Source organism: Psittacula echo, assembly GCF_963264785.1.
Source record: "Psittacula echo genome assembly, chromosome: 25".
In the NCBI taxonomy this organism is placed as follows: domain Eukaryota; kingdom Metazoa; phylum Chordata; class Aves; order Psittaciformes; family Psittacidae; genus Psittacula; species Psittacula echo.
In genome coordinates, this window is record NC_137760.1 from 5,192,960 (window position 1) to 5,213,923 (window position 20,964).

General features: G+C 46.2%; 1 protein-coding gene across 1 annotated transcript in view; it reads right to left on the bottom strand.

The window, feature by feature from the left end:
* Positions 1 to 20,731, bottom strand: part of DOCK5 (dedicator of cytokinesis 5) — a gene marked incomplete at both ends in the record, with an annotated part of 68,875 nt that extends 48,144 nt beyond the window's left edge. Inside the window, 2 exons of the mRNA XM_080634607.1 lie at positions 5,818 to 5,901; positions 20,689 to 20,731. Coding sequence (XP_080490733.1) covers positions 5,818 to 5,901; positions 20,689 to 20,731 — 127 coding nt within the window. The remainder of the gene's footprint in view (positions 1 to 5,817; positions 5,902 to 20,688) is intronic.
* Positions 20,732 to 20,964: the final 233 nt, after the last annotated feature.

Below are 20,964 nucleotides of genomic sequence, written 5' to 3' on the forward strand. Positions count from 1 at the left end.
TATCTGGACAGGATCTAGTAAAGTATAAGGTACAAAGTAATAACAGTGGTCTCCACAACTCGGAAGCATCACTTTGAGATGTAGGCTCCCCTCTCTTCAGCACCCACGGTCTGAGCAGTATTTTGATTTCAAGGTCACTGAAATGCAAGTGCATGAAACTTGCTGGACTTCTGCTGTCCTCAAGTGAGCTTTGCTAAATGTGCAGAGAGCAGAGGAGCAGAGCTGTGGGCAGGGCATTCCCACTCTTCTTCCACCGCGTCCAAACTGAAGGACAACGGGGTTTTTCTCTCCCCCATCACCGTGTCATTTGCCTGTGCTGTGTATGAGCCGTGCATGCTCAAGCACTCTTTCCGCTGGGTGCCTGTTCTTTGCCATAAGCAACAGTTTCCGTCACCTTGAGCTCTCCAGAAGTCACTGTACTGAAAATAACAAATTAACACTCTGGCAGAATAATCTGCTCCGTTTTCAATGCTGCTGCGCAGACATAATGTCCCTTGTACCACCCGGGGACAGGATGCAAGCTTGCACTTTCTCACTGACTCTCAGCCGTTAAAAACATCATTCCAAATGGCAGGATGCTGCAACCCCAGCTCTCAGTTAACTCTGCTCCTAGAGCACTGGTTTATGCCTCTTCTCCTAAGGTTCTACTTGAATTGGTACTGAAAACACTGACTCTTAGCAAACGTGAAGGGTATAGATTAAGGTCTGTAACACATGACTGATGTTCAGAGCTATCATGAGAGACATCACCAATCCAAGACGATTACACTCAGCCAGCTGGCCGAGGGAGCAGCACCAAGAGGCAAAGGGATTTAAAGGAATAATCAGGCAAAGGGGAGGGGAGGGTGGGTAGTTGTTTGCTTGGTTTCTTTCCCCCCATATATATTTAGCAAAGAAGGTTCCATGAAGAATCCTGGATCTGAGACCCCTTGACCATCAATCACAGCTTAAGGTGGGACTTGAGTGGTTTTGATTTGCTCTGAGGTTTTTTGGGGGGGGTTATAAGGGCTGTTGTTTGGTTTTGGTTTGGTTTCTTGGAAGGGGTTTTAAGCACAGTTTTGACCCCTTTCCTCAGCAACAAGAAAGTGAATCGGCTCGACCACACAACCCCAAATATTCCAGTGGTAACTTGGAAGCAGAGAAGAAATTCCATTCTTTCCACAGGATGAAGATGAGATTAGCCATTGATCATGGACCAATGGATAAGGTACTGGATTAGGGATGAGAAGATTTAGGCTCTATTTTTGTCTAAGTTGTAATTAATTGAATGGCCAAGCACTGGTTATTTAGGGTGTAATACAAAGCTCATGCAATTTAACAGGAATATTTTCCCAGTGATTCTCATTCCATCTGACACAGCCTCCCAGCTTCCTCATACTTAACATGACCTCTTGGCATTAACCGCGTTCCTCTGCCATATTTTGCAATCATTGCATACAAGCACGTTGTATATTATTACACAAAAGTCTTTCAACAAGGATCCCAGGCAATTCTTTCCGAATCCTGCTCCAGTGTTCAATCCTCTTCTTCAGCATTTCCAAAGGAACAACAGCTTTTGCTGCTGGCCAATTGATTCCTCGATTTCTCCTTCAAAAAGAAACCCAAATCTGCCTAAAGCTTCATGGGAATAACAGATTATTCCAGGGTTTCTGTGGAGTGTTTCCCTCAGCAGAGAGGTGCTAAACGGAGCAAGGCTTTTCAGTTGGAGATGACAGGGCAAGTTTTGGCTACTACAGCACTCAAAGGGAAGCCCGATGAAGAACGCAGCAAGAGCAGACTGTGTCTTGCAAAGAAATGTCATCAAGTTTGGGCTTTGGGGTTTAAGTGGAACACTTGTCCTCAATTCCACCTTTGCATGTAATGATTCAGAAGACAACAGTTTAGGTGCTGAAAAGTTATCCGCAATGATGCAATCCCACATCACATGCTTAACCACAAGGCCTCTGTTCCTCTTCCACTGTGGTGCAGCCTCTCAGAACCACAACACACAGCACTGCACTGAAAAAACAAGGGATTGCTTCAGTTGCCTACAGTGGTCAGAGGAAATGTGAAAGATTGAAACTGGGATCAAATTGAATGCAAACTTATTGTCATTGGGAGAAGAAAGTGACAGGAAGCACAGCATGTGGCACACGTTCCTTCTACCCACGACTTGGCTATTTCCCACAGCTTGCATGAAGTAACAATATATACTGCAGATTAGAGAAGATTCCCTGAAACAGAGATGTTTCCTCCCCAGCTCATGGCTCAAGGACAGATTCCCAGCGAGTAAATCCTGCACCGAAGCAGCCTTGGGTGCAGCAAGTTTCCTTCTTCTCTTGGATTCTGCAGCATAAGCCCAGTCTTAACAATATTTGGCAATCCTGCTGGATAAGCATGCTCTGCTTATCTTATTATCAAGTGGCTAAAGTAATTTTGCACAAAGGCCTCATGGCCTTCTGCAAGCAGATGAGGGGAGAGAAAGGAGAAAGGAGGGGGAAAAAACCCCTTGCTTTGCAGTTTACAAGAGTGTAGCACGAAAAAGACCCCTAAACCAAGAAAACCACCCTTCACAGACAGTGTATTTGTTTTAAAGGGAAGGCAAGCCTAAGAAAACTGGTATCCTCTGGATCTTCATGTCTAATAAATACACCAGGGGGCTTCAAAGCACGCTTGAAGCTCTGAGGTTGTCCCTGTATGGATCCAAGCTGCAGTGGGCATCAGCACATTATAGCTTGTACCAGAGATATCCAAAACCTTTACTTCAAACTGTTCACTCTATGGTTTCAGCTCTGATGAGCTTCACTTTAACTTTGTCCAAGCTGAAGCTACTGGGGGAGGTATATGACTTCTGCCTATAGGGATGATCACCCTCTGATGAATCCTTGACACAGGCAAGCAGCAGTCCAGCAATCTACCATGGTATCACTCCCTTATCCTTTGGTGCACTCACAATGCCTAACTATGTAGTTAAAACTGGCACTTACAAAACATTAGGCAAAGCATCTGCTTAGGCATGGAAAAGAAAGCTTTACCATTAAGTTACATGGCAGAGACTTACCTCAAATTTGGCCAGCTTTCCAAGGACTTCCAGCCTCTGCAACAGGCCTCAAACTCCCGACAGCATGCACTAGCATAAATGAGCAGGGAATTTGCAATTTAAAAGTGTTTTTTCTCATTGTGAGGCCATCAGGCAGTACAACAGCAGCACCTGACTGCAGGCAATCTGCCTAAGAGTCTGCAAAGCTACGTACCATTACAAGTTTGTGGCCTGCACCTAAGTGCATCCGCACCTTCTGGCTTGCACTTTAATTCCTCTTTGCTCCTCACACACCTCTCCCAGTGGCTTAGCTGTATCAGTGTTATGTCTCAAAGCTATTCAGCTAGTTGAGAGTCAGATAACAGTTATTGTTACCAACAAAACCTAGCACAAGCTTCAGCCTTGCTGCCTTGCTGTCAAGGAACAAACCCTGCACTTCAATTCTTACAGACAGAGCGGAGCCAGCCAAAACCTCAGATGCAGAATACAAAGAGCTTTCAAGTGAGGGCTGGCTGCTACAGAGAGAGCCTTCCCTGAACTGAGGAATGAATACCTGCTGGCTTCAACCAGGAGGAAAAAGGAGGCATGTTCTAGATGACTGCAGAGCTGGAAGCAAACAGGGGTTCAACAGCATGGAGAACCTTCTGGTAACTCACAGAAGATGCTCCTGTGCATCCTGAAGTAGGGAATAGCAGGGAGTAAGATTTTCCAAGTGGCTATTACCACTGCATGACAGCATCTGGACAATCCTGGAAAACTCCTCCTTAATTCCCTAAGGAATGTTCCGATAGCCTAAGGAATGCCCTCGGCCGGGAGCTGCAGGGATAACGTACACACCAAGAAAAGGACTTCACAAGGCACCCCAGAGCCTTTCTTCTTGCAAAGCCAACGCCCTGGTTAAATGGAATCTTTTTCTAAACTGGGACTTGTGTACCCAGATAAGAGCAGTGATTAGTGAACAAAACCCCACTTCTATCAGCCTGGAGCTGTATTGGGAAGTTCACATCATCAGCAAGAGAAGCAAGCAAAAAAAGCTGCTGTGGGAACACTAATCCTCAAAACCAACCCACAGATATCCGGAAACAAAGCTGAAAGCTCATGTCCCAAAAGAAAGAGAAATAGATACAATGAGACCTAAGAATTTCCTCCCAGGCAGACAGAGTATCAGAACTTGGAGTTCTAAAGATGAATTTATGGGAAACAAGACCAGAGCCACAGCAGAGCTGTGATCTCAGAGGCAATCTGCATCTCTTACTTCAGATTCACATGTCTCTGGCCTGGATTTTTGGCTGCTCTTTCTAGAAGTATTCAGTTGTAGTGCAGTAACTCCTAGGTGCCTCAGTCACAAATGAGGATGCCACACGACGGCTCAGCATATGAAAACAGTCAAAACACATTCACTTTCCCAAACAGTTTACAATCACTCTTCTCCAGCTGAAGTTCTAAACTGGGATATTTCAGGTAGAAGGGATGCCATTTGGGTATTCACTTTCTATTCTTGACTGTCTCTCCATTAAACAGCCAATTACAAACCAAGCAGTAAGACTGAACAATGATGTTGCTCTAAAAAAGGACAAAAAATTCGCTCAACATTATGGGAAGTACAAGATGCAGCCTCTTCATGAGGGCAATTTTTATCCCCAATCTTCCCCCTCTTCCTTGCGTCTTTTCACAAATCCAATTCCTAAGTTAGTGCTATTATATACAGAGTTTATTCCCTTTCTCCCTCTCTCTCCACCAAACGCACTCACCGCTATCACACAAATCAGTGTAAAAACACACTTCAACACCACAATATGCTTTGACATGTAGGACTTGGCTGCTTCCAGTGTCAAGGTCAAAGAGAAAAGGAAAAGGAACAGTTGGCTACGAACAAAATGCTAAACAAGCAGCTTGCTGCTCCCAGCAGAGCTACTGAAGAGGTTTTGTACATTGAGTCCTTTTCAACCTGATGCTGCTTGTGAAAACAATTGAGTTTATACGTTGGAAAGAGTGTTTAAATTTTGGAGAGCCTTCTAGTACATTCTGTACAATACCTCAATGGCTGTGTTCCATTCCTAACACTGCAATCTTCATTCAGCAGCAGCAGATCTGAAGCACAAGTGTGATTTGCATCTTGTTTAGAACAGGGGTTCTGTTTTCCTTTCTGCAAGATGTTTTACATTAAGGTATGTATTATGAAGAACTTCGCAGTAAAGTACTGGGAGAAACAGCCTAGGAAAGGCATGGGAGCTCTGTAACTGGAGGCATTTTAAAACACACAATGCCAGCTCGTGATATTATGGCTTAAACCAACATTCCTTTCGGAACAATTAGACCTGGCCTCTCCTCTTCTTTCATCCGCTGCCTCCGCTGTCTCAGATCAAAGCAATAACTGAGGTTAAAAGCTACTTTTCTTTTTAATTATTACTATTTTCTAGCTGGATCAGTTCATCCCATGACTCTAGAAGGAGGCCTGGCACAAGGAGGAGTCAGTGTAAGCAGGTATGGGATGAAAACAGGAATGAACAGCCAGAAGTAAGTGTTTCTCTTGCCGTGCTGCCTTGGGATGCCAGTGACATCTTACCTCGACAAACCTCTGCCAGGAGCAGTGTAGATCTGATTGCTGCTTCTGTGGTTGATTGCCTTTTTAATACAGCTTTAACAATAAAGTGCATCCAGCAAGCTTTGGGCTTTTGGACATATTGGAAGTTGAAAATCTAGTTCTGAGATTTGTATTCTTTTAAAAAAGTATCTGAATTTGTTATATGTACTTTCAAAAACCACTGCAAAGTACCTGGAAGTGAGCTGCGACCTACCTTCATACATCTCCAGAATGTGAACTGTATCACCAACTTGCAAGGAGAGCTCCACATCTTGTACAGCATCGTAATTGTAGATGGCTAAAGAGGAAGAGGGGGAGAGAGAAATGAGAACCACAGGCATGAAAGCTGTGAAGTGACCAGATACTGAAATCTGGTATCATGGCATGCGTCAAAGGCAGAATATGATTTTGACAGAGCACTATGAAGTCCCCTCGCTGTCCTGTGTATGTAATACACCAGAAAAGCATGTAGCAGATCTATTTCCAGTTCCTATCATCATCTCCTGCAAGGATAATAAACATCATCTAAAAGCCAACAAAGTTTGTCTTTTACCTTTAAGAACACAGGTCTGTGACACTCTACGAAGAAGCTGCCTCCTGTCACTTCACTGACAACCTGCCCAGCAAAGGTCACTGCTGCCTCACACAGGGGATAGGGATCAATGAGGTAACTGTGATTTTTGATCAGCATTTCGCAGCATTAACTGCAATGCAGCACTCACAAGCATTGGCAAAACAACATCAATTGGGTGTCCTAAGGAAAACTGGCACTATTCTATCCTCAACAGACTATTCACTGCTAAGGGCTCTTCCCAGACAAGAACCAATCTTAGCATGAAAACTTGAGATTCTCTGCAAATTTAATCCCTACCAAGACGAAGCTAATCCAAATGCTTATCGGCTTCCCAGTGGGAATAGGATTAAGTCCAGAAGTCCAGGCTTCTAAACTGCCTTTTCTCTGGAACTTTCTTGAGGTGCACAGATTCACTGGGCAAAGCAGAAAAGCCTTTCTCAGAGCTGCTGCAGGCTTCTCAGGTGAGAAAGTTTAATCTGAGTTTGCTTTCAAACCAGTGCAGGTAAAAAAGAGAGAAAGCAGCCGGGACAATGCTTTGCTATGGTTCAATGAATGGAATCAGAACAGACCACTCCTCCACTAAATGAGATTACCTGATTTCTTTCCTTCTAACACTGGTTTAAGCACAGTTCACATCTTGAATGCAGCAACACAACCCCCTCACACACACAAGTGCCATATTTACACATCCCAATCTGTTCCCCAAGGAAACCTATTACTGAAAGAAGCCCAAGTGTTGAGTTTGAAGAAGGCAAATCAATGCTGCAAAGGTTTGCAGGGGGCTCTGGGAAAATCCTGCAGATTCAGAGGGGTTGTGCTCGAAGAACTCCGTAAATTCAGTAAATAAATGCAATAAATGGAGCTCTTCTGTCAGGAAATTCCCATCCAGTGCCTATCATTTCCATCAGGAGGAGGTATATTGCCTCCTGGAACGGATCCAGCACAAACAAATGACTGTGGCTCACCACACCGGAAATTCCCTCACATACACCAGCTTCTAACTATAAATAATCCCAGGGAAGCAGGCAGGAGACGTGAATTCCCTGCAGGATCTGAAATAGACCCTGATCACAAACACATACTTCTTTTCTTACGCTGCAGGGGCCGTGTTTGTTCTCAGTGGCTCTAAGTCATGCCTGCCATAACCCCAGTGCCTGCAGAGATACACTCAGAGGATGGGTTGAATCCATGATGCTGTTTTCCAGTGGGTCACAGGAACGTTGCTGGACTTTTGCTCCTAAGGCTTTGACATCCAGTTTCCTCTCTCTCCCTGCAACACTGTTGTAAGCCAAGACATAAAAACCTGGATGAGTTTAAGAAATGAAGAACTTGGTAATCTGGATATTCAGTTTAAACATCTTAAAGGCCCCAGAATAGGCCCAGAAGTAAAAATCCCATCAACATCCTTACAGAAAAATTGGGATAATGTTTATGACCGAAGACAAACATGAACATACACAGGAGCAGATCAGAGTAACCCACTAAGACGACCTTGTTTTGACAGACGCCACGATCAGGAATGGTCAGAACTGGTTAATATGGTATTTAATTCAGTTAAAGAGCAACTGCTCTGCCAGATACAGAACATAACCCTGCCAGGGTTTGCAGGAGTCAGCAGGGAAGTGCAGCGCCCACCCCAAAGGGAAGTGAAGCCCTGTGGCCATGCCTTCTGCTGCAGCAAACCTGCCAAATCCCCAGCGCTGAGTGATGTCGCAATCCATGACTTGGATGGGACATCTCCAAACCTCCCCAAGGTGCAGCAGGAAGCAGTGTGGATGAATAAAACAATCCAGGCTTCCTTTGGAGTCACTGCTGGCTACCGGGATGCTGCACTACCCAGAGGTGCCATTCCCCCCAGGTGAAGTCCAGGCATCACACACACTATAGACATCAGTAATCCCCCAGCACTGTCTGCAGGCTTCCAAGATTTAAAGGAGAGCATCTTTGCCAATTTCTAACTTGGCTGATACACTCTGTCTGCTCCTGTGGTTACAGCTGGACTGCCTTGATTTCTGTCCTAAAACACTGCTCGGGATTCCTGTCCTCATTTTGCATGAGAAACGGCTCCTGGTCACAAATGCACGTGTGCTTCTATGGAGAGGGATTCCTCCACCCAGTTCCTAGATGCCTTGGGTTTCTGTGGGACAAACAGACATTATATAAATACCAGGCTGTATTTTTCCGTAAGTTGCTGCTTCAGCCCCAGACAAAAGCAGTCTGAGCAGCACCCAGTGTCCCACGGAAAGGTGGGCGGCCATCAGACAAGCCTTTCTTTTGAGAACACACAGCCAATTCAAACCCCAAGCGCACAACAGCCCCAAGAAGAGGGAGAACTGAGCAGTGCAGTTCCCTTCCCCGAAGATCACAACAGCCACAGAACAGAGAACTGAACACTGCAGTTCCCTTCTCTTTCCCTTCTCTACCAGAAAGGTTTCAGATCCCATGTGTAGCACTTGGAAGCTAAAGGAACGCACTTCTGCACATCCAAAACAAGGCAAGACTGGTAGTGTCTTGCTTTGCTGGGCTGAATTAAGCAAGAGCAGAGGGTCACTGTATATAAAATCTCCTACCCAATGGTTATGCACAAGGTTATAAAAGACAAATTGCTGGCATATTTTCCCTGGGAGCTTCACTGATGCTTCCTGCTGCCTGATGTCACTCCTGTCCCAAAGAGTCCATCTGCAGTTATTTGAACTGCTTCGCCTCTTCTTCCTTGTGTGTATTTAATCTGACCTCTCGCAGACTTGAAAGGAAAAAGAAGCTGCACAAAACAAGCATGGTCGTGGCATGAAAACATCAAAATCCTTCATATAAATCCTGACAGCAGCAAGAATGGAAAAGGGGAAAAAAAAGAAGAGCCTTTTGTGCCCAAATTTGCAGGAGTATCTAAAGTTAAGTCTTTCTGCTTCAAGCTAAACTTCAGTTGAGATTTTGTCCTTTGAAATTCACTTTAGAACAGTGATTCCTTCTTTTTATCATCCTGAATGAAAAGCAGCACTCAAGTCTAGCAAATTCAATACAAATACAGAGGCAAAGGTGGGGAACATGATCCATGAGAAGGAGACAGTGGGTTTGTTTGAGCGCTCACATTCTTTTGAGCGTAACTAGAGGCAATATAAGGAATTATTTCATTTACAGTCTCCAGTTTGATGAGTGGGAAGTCTAAGAAATGGGGTTTTCTACAGTGCATCCAGCCCATGGAATTCATTAGGAGGGAAGGTCAGAGGAGTCAACATTGGGGCTGGTTTGGAAAGGGCAACAGATAACTTTATGACTTATGACAGCAGCCAGAGTAATGGAGGTGAAGATAAGGAAAAGCAATTTTCATGCTTCGGGGCAGAAGGTGATTCCTCAGAGCAGATGGAGAAGGAACTTTAAAGGCATTGCACAACACGGCATGCACGCTGCATGCGGGGTACACTGCTCTCCTCTGAAGCATCACACAGTAGTCATCCCAGAACCAAGGGCTACACAAAAGGAAAGCAGAGGCAGGAAACCTGGGCTTTCCAGGGTAGCCAGGGCTCTGAGCAATGACTAACAGTGAGCTGGATGTTTCTGAGAAGGCACAGAGCGTGATGTGGGCTGGCACACAGCAGTATTATGGTGGGAAGAGCAGGTTTAGATATGTCACTCCCTCCAGTTGCATGAAGACAGCAGATTAATCACAGCACACTCTGTGGAACACCAGAGAGTGACACTTAAAGCAGTAAGAAGCCCCAATGTCATGCACAGGGGAGAAAATGAGAAGCAGCAAGACTGTTACAAAGAAAACCCAAAACTGAAACACACTTTGCAAACCCACAGTGCTTCACTTTATCCAAGAGCCCTGGGAGGAGCCTTCATCTCCAAGAGGTCTGTCAAGCAGCTCATGGAGCCTGCTCTCGTTTTCAGTGAAACCAGATCCCATGAAAGTCAGGCTCTTTTCTTCAGTGCCTACCCACAACATCCACATGGAAGGAAGGTGGTGGTGCAGTGGGCTCCAATACCACATATACATCTGGCCTTAAAGAGCCAGTACACACCCCGGATGAGTGATCGCCTGCACTCGTACAGTGCCTGTCACACAGTACCACCAATGCAGGGCAGAAAGCCAGTGACCGGTCTCTTCTGGATGCAGAGAAGCTGAGGGCAGAAAAACTGAACATCATCCTGCTCATCTGCAGCACACTCAAAGGTGAAAATCAAGCATTAACTCCTAGACCCATTTTAACCCCAAGACTAACCCATTTTCAGGACTGTTCTAAAAGCGAAGTGAAGCTAAACCATCTGAAACCGAAGTGAATGAGGCAGAAACTGTCACGTACTATTTTGTGTGTAATTCCGAGCAGAACAAAACGGAATGCTCCTCTCAATAACTTGTTCAAATGCATTTCAAATGTGGATTATTGGCCTGAAAAGCAGAGCTGCTGCACGATCCATTATCTCTAACTTGGCTCAAAATAACCACCCCTCCACCCATCACAGACACGATAGCCGCTTCCAAATACCATGTCCCACTTCTCTGCAGCCTGCCCTCACCGCTATCTGATAGGAGAGGGCTGTGCCTTGCTTCCTCTGAACAAAGAATCACATTCAGAGCTCTTGCAGTAACCAGACTTCGTCCCATTACATCTTTCAACTGAAGAGTCAAGAACTATTGTACAGAAACAGAAGTATGTGCTTTTCTGCTGCAGACCCCTGCATTAAGCCATGGCATTTCTGCTGGGCGCCCCATTTGGAGAAGCCTGGTATGCTCTCTGCTGCCAAGATGTAACCAAAAAAACAGTGGCTTTATTTAAAAGACAAGGAACTGCCCAAGGAATTAATTCTTAATAGGAACAAAGGCTTTTTGATGTTGGAGCAAAAATGTTCTTGTAGCTTCCCAGGAATTTGTGTCTGAAGAATTGAGAATAACATAATGAAGATTCAGATGTCAGATGACTTCAAAACCGAAAAAGTAAGCCACAGTTCACCACTGGAAACATGCACATTAACTGGTTATGAGAAAAATCACTCCTGAAAGTGTTGATGCCGAGTTCCACACAAAGTTCCAAGTGACTGCTTAGCATTCTGAATGCAAATAATGCAGAACAGCAGGATTACACGGATGGAAATGCTCTCATTAACAGCCATCATGAGACCTCAAACACATGATGAGCTGGAGGTGGACCTGTAACATCTTCTGTACTTCAAACTTCAGGCTGGCCTTACACACAGGAATACACCTGGAAAGACTTTCACTTATCCTTAAACTTGGTTATCCCATCCCTGGAAGTGTCCAAGGACGGGACTTGGAACAAGCTGCTCTAGTGGAAGGTGTCCCTGCCTGTGGCAGGGGGTTAGAACTGGATGAGCTTTAGGGTTCCTTCCCACCCAAATCATTCCACAGTTCTGTAATCTTTAAAAAGGGCATTAAACCAATGGAGGAATCATACCACCTGCCTATGCAGGAGGATATGGCATCGCCTGTTTAATTTGGGTTCAGTAACTACCAAGTTTCTATATTCATTCCTTTCCTTTGAGAACCAGGAGAGAAGCAAGAACATCCACTGTCCCTGACTTGCTTCCTACACTTGCAGTTCCCACCTAAGACTATTCTAATAACCAAACTCAAACAGGGTGCTACCTGCTTATGTGCCCAGCACAAGGAAGGGTGTCTGCCTTCCCTCTGATGCACAGCGCATCAAAAACCTGGTAGGGTTTTCCTGATTTCCTCTGAATAAGAGAATATTACCCTGGGGATGGGATGGGCAAATAATCTAATGTTTTGCAGAGTGTGTCATGCACAGACTGATTTCCAAACCTGGGACTGAGGAAGATTTTCTCTTTCAGTCATGCCATCATCAACTTGTGGATACTCGCACCTCTCCATCACACATTGGATCAGATTCTAGGATCAATGGTTTCATCTCTTAAAGCCTGAATTGCTTTCAAAACCCCCAACTGAATAAACTCAGCCCCTGGGAATAGGGATGGCTTCACAAGCATCACCCAGGTGCTCCAACTAGATGATCTAATGGTCTCCTATGTCTTTAATCTCTACAGATGCCAACTGCAGTCAGTTCCATAACAATGCTCTGGAGCAAGTGGCAGACCCAGTGACAAATTAGTCCATGTATTTTAATTAGAGCTTCATAGATTCAGATCAGGCAAACTGAGATGATTCAGAACTGCTGAAGCAAGAGCCACACTGATTATAAAGGAAAAAGAAATAATCTCCATCTTTTCATGTCTGCAGAATTCCCATTAGTCTTCTTCCCCTTAAATATTTATTGCAGTGTTTATACCATAGTAGCTGTAGGAAAATAAGGGAGATCCTGTTCTCAAAGTGCATCTCTACTGCAATAAGGACAGAGATGTACACCCGAAAACAAGTCTCTCCAAATACACTTACACAGACACCCTGGGCAGAACCCACTCTGCCTTCACCCTGAATCAACTCAGAGCTTCCAGGATTTGCAATAACCCACCCTGCCCTCAAAAGTTACACAGCAGCCCCCATCTCCCAAAGCTCAATTTTCCTTCCTACCCATCTCAACATGGAGTTAAAGCTCTGCTGTTTTTATACACACAGACCATCTTACTGCAAATGCGTACCAGAATAACGCACACAGAGCCACAGTACACAACAGTTACTATGCATTTACTGTACATATGGGTAACCCACACACAAATCGTTGGCTGTGGCATCTTCTTCAGGCTCTCTACTTCCTTTTATCATTTTCTCCCTAACGGGCCCTTAGGGATTTTGAGCTCAGATAAAGAATTAATCTACGTTATCCGTCTCAGCTTATGTCTGGAGTAAAAGGGAGTGGCGTGAGCCAATGGAGAAATAAATCAGTACTAGCAGTATAAGAGCCAACCTGCTCCTGAATATACCCAATCTGGTGCTCGATAGAAGAAAACATCAATGAAAACCCCCCAGGCCTGCAATTCCAGTCTCCCTGGAACATCATGAAATGTCCCCTTTTGCAGATGCACAGATGGAAAAAGAAAACAGCCCAGCCTCTCTACTTGGAGATTCACACTTCTGTGACCTTTTATCAGGCTCTCTTGATACCTCCTTACACAACAACCATCTAGGGTTTTCTGCAACATCACTTCGGCTGTGGTTTAGAGAAATGCCCTTGGCTTTGGCTCCCACTGCATTAGCAGCCTCCATCTACTTCCTGCAGTCAGCGAGAACACCTCACAGTGCTCAAACATAAGAAGGGAAGATAAAACAATGAGGTGTTAACCACAGTGTGAAACAGTTTCTAAGGCTAGGGCCTGTTTCAGCTGTGGCTGATTCAAGCTAACCAAAAACGCAATAGCATTGTCAGTGTTGCGGTGGAATGAACAGACGCAGGAGAACCCAGCTTGGAACTCGCGTGCCAAAAGCAGCTTCCAAGTGCAAGAAGATGACAACACACTGCTTGTCCAGTCTGGAAGGTGGTCCTTGACTTAAGGGTTCTCAACGCAGCTGCTGGAAGACGTTGCAGTTTCACTGAGCCACATCCTCCAGTTGACACAGAAGCAGGCAGTGATGCTGAACTGCCATTCTGGGTTAGTGGTGCTCAAGGCTGAAGGTGCAGCCACAGCTCCCAATGTTGCTATTGCTACAGAGAAACCTCAGCTCTGGTGCTATCAAAGCTGATCTTCCACCAGCTCTAATTTCACAAAACATCTATCTAGTGTGCTTAATCACTTCATTCCTTTACTAAGATGTGCGTTCAACTGCTTTCCCTGTAACACAGTGACCTTCTCAGCATGCAGGATACAAGACTAGACTGCTCCTTTTCATCTCCTGGCGAGGCTACAGGAACTAGATACCACAATGACAGGAGCCTTATAGATCTTATTAGGTTAAAGGGTGCTTGATATTATTGTAAGGTGCATTTCTTCCAAGCCCTGGAGCTTTATCCTGCTTCTTTGAAATCTGAGCAGTAACATCTAGCCTGAATGATTAGTTTTCTCCCCAAAATACATTAAATCATAGTCTTGTCTTTTAGAGCAATCATTTTAACCCCATTTCAACTACCATTTGAGCAGAGAAATCAACAGGACTGCACTGGCTTCAACTGAATCAGAATCTGGTTTGTGTTCAGGCCTATTGGTAGCATGGGAATTCAATAAACTTAAGTATAATCCATCTTCTCTGTGCTGTGCATTTTAGAGAAAGAGATGCAGAAGAAAAGAGGCACACAACCAGTCTTTGGGTTGTCCTCTACAAAAGAAGGGGTCCATCCCTTTGTTCTTCTGAGCACTGTGGTACTTACATTCTGGCTTTAACAAATTCATATACACACCAGAGGTTTGAAATCCAGTTTCCACAGGAGTAACCCCTGACGTGGAACATTTCCGTTTCTGTGGTCTGTGAAGGAACAAATGCTCATGTACAGTATAGAGGCTGCAAATGAATTTTACCAAGTCTATCCGTAATAACCTTTCTTTTCCCCTCCAAGCCTGCAAACGTGCAACTGGTGTTCAGATACACGAAGTACAAGAACTTTTGCAATGAAATCTTCAAGCGGATTTGTAAAAGCAAAACCCCATCACTTGATAAATTGGACATCTCAGCTAATTCCCAACTTGAAAGCGTGTGGCACTTTCAAAAGAATTAAGTAAATTTGCCACTGGCTTTAAATTACTGTCCTAGTTCTTACTGGGCAAAACATCAAAGGGAGTAGAAAGAAAACCTGGAAATACTACTGTACAGAACCAAGAGAGCTACTATCTAATGAGTTCTGCTGTTTGCATTCGTTCCAGGGGGAGTCAGGGTGAAGAGGAGGTCTAATGAGTACAGCACTGGAGCACGGAGCCCAACTCTGCCTACAGGCTGCTCTTCACCATACAGTTCACTTGAGTTAAAACCCCTTGTCCCTGGCTAGCATCACACCTACACATATCAACTCTAAACTCAAGCTGATGGACCCACACAGAATATAAAGCTAAGGGATCCCACTTCATCAGCTGCAAACAAATGTGACCCACCAGAATTCCAGCCATAAATCTTTGTCCAACTGTTCTCAGGCCTTCAACACCTTCCCCTTCCCATCCACGTGCTCAGAAAGAGACAGACAAGCTCCCCTGCAATCTGAATGAGAAGAATTCATAGCATGGCTTAGCCCACTGCAGTTTAAGAAACTTGGGACATGCTGCCAAGAAACTCTTCACCTCCACTGGATAGCACCTCTGTGGAAACTAGCACTGGAGCTAACTCATGCTGGAAGGGCAGAGACAGACAGGATTTCTGATGTGCATAACCACAGGGATTGCAGTTGGCCTCTGTACCTCCAGTCCTTCCCATTCAACATGGGCTTCCTAACAGACTCCTCTCTCATAATGGATGCCCGTGGTTTCATTGATTCATGTTTGCAAAATGACACAAGCCCCACTCAGAGAGCTGGCACTGCACAGAGATGCACAGCTCCAGATACCTCTCATTCCAAAGCGGTTTTATCTTGCCACCTATCTCAGGTAACATGCAAACAGCAAACAGGAGAACAGTGCTGAAATGAGGAGCAGGAAATCTTGGCTGGGAACTAAAGGTCTTGCTCTGGAAGGAAAAAAGCCAAAGAAGAATATTGATCCCTTTGTTGTCCAGAAGGATGAAGAACCAGCTACTTCCCATCTGCAGTAAGCACATCAGTTTTCATTAAACTGCATGAGATGCAGAGAGAGAAAGAATTTGGCACTGCAGCTTTCCCTTCACTTTCTACAGCTACTTCAAGCCTTTCCATTAAGCTCCATCTCTCTGCAGCTTGATACCCCCAGTGAGAATGGAGACCTGCAAGAATCAGGTCTCTAATATTAAAGCTACTTACACTTGCATTAAAAAAGGAAAAGGAAAAAGCACTCTCTCAGCACTAATTGGCCACTATTTGCCCATGACATTCTGAAACAGCATCAGAACTTTAGAGCTGAAGTGATAAACTCTTCTATTATTAGAGGATCAAAGTACCAAGCTTCTCGAGAGCAGGAAGCTGTTATTATCTCCACTGTATCTCAAGGAACTTTTTGCCCAGATTCAGCACTTTCCAGAATGGGATCCACTTTAATTGCAGCAACACCTCCAGAAGTCAGCAGACACTTCTAGAAATGCTGTTTGTCAAAGTAAGAATAAGAAAAGGAATGGTGACACATCCTCTCATGTCAGCAATGCCTTTGAAGTCCACAGGATTAGTTTCACAGGGAACTACTTAAGGAGTAGAGTAGTAATCACAAAAAGTAAGAGGAAATAGGCTCAGGATAATGTGGATTAACAAAAACTAGGACGGGCTGTGGAAGTGAGAAGCAGCACGGCCAACCTGGACATCAAATAAACCAAGACACAGCAGTAAAAACTGGGGAACCAAATCAGAAAGAAAGCATTGCCCACGACTTTGAAGAGTCAAACCTTCTGCTGTCAGCAATGCCAAGTTTTCACTTTTCCCTGCTGGAAGCGATGTTGGGATTGCCATCAACAAGACAATTTGGACGCAAATCACAATAAAGCAAACGGAAGGAAAACTGAGTATAGAGTGTTTCTATCAACAGCAAGGAAGACACACACTTCTGCAGTAGGAATGGGCTCTTGCGTCCTTCTAGAGCCCTTGTCAGGGTCCCGACGCACAACAGTGGACTTGAGTTAGAAGCATCCTGCAGGAATGGGAGGCACAAGGCAAGCAGCAAGTTGAAACAGAGTTGTGCTCAAGTCTGACATGATGTGCTACTGTCAGGCCTGTGAAAGTCCTTTGATCAGATTGTATTGAGCCAGCTTTGCAGAAGATATACGAGGTTTGAACATGAAGCCAAGAGCTGATGGCTTCAGCATATCAGAAGTTATCACAAATCAAACCATTAGGAAGAAAATCATATTCTGCAGCACTCTCTCTTCCTCTCTGCTCCTTTGCATTTCTGCTCCCATAAATCACAAGTGTAGCTGGCAGGCACTGGTTTACATTTGAAAAATTACTGCCATTCCTAAGACATGATGCAGCTGATTGTAACTCAAGCACCACATGGTATTCTGACAAAGTAAATACTTCTTCGCGACAAGAACAGTCCCATGCTCCGGTCCCTGCAGCAGGGAAAGAGGTAATGGCTTGAAAATGACCATTAGGGGTAATTACCTGCCAGTTTAGAAAAAAACCAATTCAAAAAGGGAAAAAAACCCAATACAACAAAAGATAATGGACTGAGACTCAAAGGCTTTTTGCCACCATAACAAACAGTTTCTTTGGTCGCATGGCTAAGGTACTGCAGCCATAGCAAGCAGCCACACTTCTGCAATCAGATCAAATCAGGCCATTCCTTTTCTAACAGTCACCCATGCAGACACTTGAAGGGCAACATGGGAACCCCTGGAACAGGATGTGAAGAGGCTGGGAAAGAAGCTGCCCCAAAGCTTCTCAGGCTTTCCCGACAGTATCTTTCCTTCCCAAATAAGAGGTGAAGCACATTGCAAGGAAGCTTTGTGAGACCCAGAAAATCCCACCACCTAAACAGGCAAGATGCTGCCCATCAGATGATCGGCAGTGTTTTTGTCCCTCTACAAGGCTGAAGCTTCCAAAATCCCATCTGTTAGTGGGCTGCAAACCCACTGCAAGTGAGAAAGTGTAAACCGTTTGTCTCTCACGTATGCTTCCCTAAAAGTGCTGCAGCTCCCAATCTTGCACTCTCTGCTGTCTGCCATTTCAAACACAGTCCATATGCCATCTGTACTATCCATAGCAAAGGCTTAACCAATAGAGGACAAACTAGAAGGCAGCAAATCAATCTGAACCCACAATCAACAAAACATGTAGAATATAATCCAGGACACAAACCATTCTGAACTGAAACGCAAGGAGCAGACAAGTGACTTTGAATCACACTGGAATCACACTTCTCGGAATTTCTTACTGCTTTGGTATGATTTACAGGGTTATGTTTAAAATAAATGCAAGTAGTTCCACGTTTCCAAAGCACAGATCACTGACACAGCCTGTCTGAAAAGAACTTGTATCTTCACACTTCACAACTAGCAATTTACCCATGCTACCAGTGAATGGGAGTTGTTACCATCCCATGGCCTGTATTGTACAGACCAGTGGCATTACCCTCATTACAACCACCCTGCTAACTGGCACCAGTAGGTACCTTGGGCAGCAGGCAGATTACTGGCCCCAGCAGCTCACACTTCCCTCTCAATCCTCACCAACTGCTTTGAAGTCAGTGCAGAATCAGTGAGGACTGGTACCCGAGCACAAGCTTGACCACCACACAGGATGCAACTGCATATAGGAACCTGACAAGTCTGCAAGCCTCAAGGTGACAATCATAGCATCAACTGGGCTGGAAAAGGCCTTAAAGATCATCAAGTCCAAGCACTGCCAAGGCCACCATCTCACTACGGGCCTCGGCTACACTATTTCTAAGCACTTCCAAGGAACAGTGACTCCAGTCCTGCCCTGGGCAGCCTGTTCCAATGCCTGAGCACCCTCTGGGGAAGGAATTGTTCCTCAGCTCCATCTAAACCTGCCCTGGTGCAGCTTGAGGCCGTTTCCTCTCGTCCCATCCCTTGTTCCTTGGGAGCAGAGCCCAGCCCCTCCTGGCTCCATCCTCCTGTCAGGCGGTTGTAGGGAGCAATGAGGTCCTCCCTGAGCCTTCTCTTCTCCAGACTGAACCCCCCAGGTCCCTCAGCCCTTCCCCATCACTTGTGCTCCAGGCCCTGCACCAGCTCTGTTCCCTTCTCTGGCCCTGCTCCACCACCTCAATGTCTCTCTTGTAGTGAGGGGCCCAGAACTGAACACAGGACTCGAGGTGCGGCCTCACCAGTGCCCTGCGCAGGGGCACAATCCCTGCCCTGGTCCTGCTGCCGCGCTGGTGCTGACACAGGCAATATTACTATTCCATTAACGCCATGTATCAAACGCTGCCTGATAAAGCCAGTCTCTGCATAAATACTGCTGTTGTCTGCCTGTGCGTTAATCCTATCAGTTCGGGTTGCAAATTAAATGCACGAGCTGAAGCATTACAGACTCTGTGTCAGTTTGGTTCATGTGTCTGCATACATGGGCAAGAAGTACCTGAAGCTGCCTGAACACACAGGTATAAGGGGACGTGTGGGCAGAGGCAGTTTATCCCCCACCCTGCTTACTCACAAGCCAGAGCCCTTTTGGGGAGAGGAGCTGTCAGCAGCAGCAGTTGGCTCAAGCCAGCACAAAATACCACCCCGGAAGCTAATAAAAAGGAAGCCAGAGGAGTGCCTCTGATTCATCCCACTGCCCAAGGCCATTCTTCAGGTAGAAGAGCCTTGCTCAAAGATGTGTGTCAAAACCCCATCATAATCCAGCCAATCACACCAGCATTACAGAGCTTGATTCTAACACCAAAACCTTTTTAATTCCTGATGCTCAGAGTAACCTCACCAAGTCATACAAAGGGGCTCCCCTACACAAATAGCCTGGGCTGTTACCTGCACAGAAGAAACAAAGTTCAGGGCGTACAATACTCCACACCCTCCCAGTTACCAGAGCAGAAAGCAGATAAGGTTGGGCTGTGTGTAATAGCTGGGGAGCTCAAGCCACAGTCCTGCAAGAAGCAGGCTGCCTTTCTGCAAACCCACCGTGAAATCACGTGGCGAACCCATTTCAAATGCACTCTGAAATACAGCGCAGGACGAGGCTCTTTGCCTTTAAACTCATGGACTGAGCTGGAATGAACCACCTCAGGGGAGCTGGGCAGTTAACACTTTGCCTGCATGAACATCAACATTTTTCTCACATCAGGAAGCCCACTGTGGCACAAGGCGCACAGAAGATCACCCTTCATTAAAACAATCATAAGTTGCTTGTGTCAGTAGTGGTTTCCGGTCTGTTGTTCTCTGCCCAGCCTCACAAAGCAACCTCAAAATTGGGCGGGTTTCAAATCTGTCAAACTCTCAAGAAAAGGAGAACTTACCACCACCAGCACCACTGGTTATGTTCCTCCTAGAGAAAAAAACGAGCCAGCACCCAACAGTCTCCTTTGACACATGAGGGAGACAGGGCAGAAGGCACAAGGTGTCAATCAAGCTTCCACCATGCCTCACCCTATGTCAAGATTTCCACCCTCTGCAAAGGTCTCACCCACAGTCCTGAATTCACTCATTACAACCTTCGTATCCTGTCAGCACTTTTTCCAGCCACATCTTTACGAGAAAACAGTCATTTTTTTGCTGCTATGTTAGAGCCCTCTCCACTGTGAAACATGCTGGAGAGACAAAACTCGAAAGGCCACTCCTGAACACGCATGATTCCAGCAACCCCGCGCTCCCAGCGTGCGAAGGGGACACGCACCCCGGCCTCCATCCCTGCGGGCTCACAGTGACCACCCACTGCTGAAACTGGAAGAGAGCACCAGCCGAAGGGAGAACGGAGAAAGTGCGCGGAGCGAAGCGAGTCACGGGCGTGCAGCAGCAAAGGAACGGCTGGAGACGGGGGAAGGACTCGCGGAGGGACGCCGGAGCCGAGCCGCGGGGCTCGACGAGCGCGGAAGGGACAGACGGGGCTTGCAGGGGGGGGCCGAGCGGCCCGGGCTGGCACTCACCGACCCCGTACTTCTCCCGCTTGGTGGGGATCCAGCGGGCCATGCCGGCGGTCCCCGCGGCGCGGCTCGGCGCGGCTCGGCTCAGCGCGGCTCGGCTCGGCTCAGCGCGGCCGCTCTCCCGCGCTGCCGGGGCCCGGGCGCCCCGCGCCGCTCCGCCATGGCACCAAACTTCCCGCAGCGCTCAACTTCGGAGCCGGCCCCGCCGCGCCGAGCGGAGGAGAGGGCGGGCAGCAGGAGGAGGGGAAGGCGGCGGCTCTGCCCGCCCCGGCGGGGATC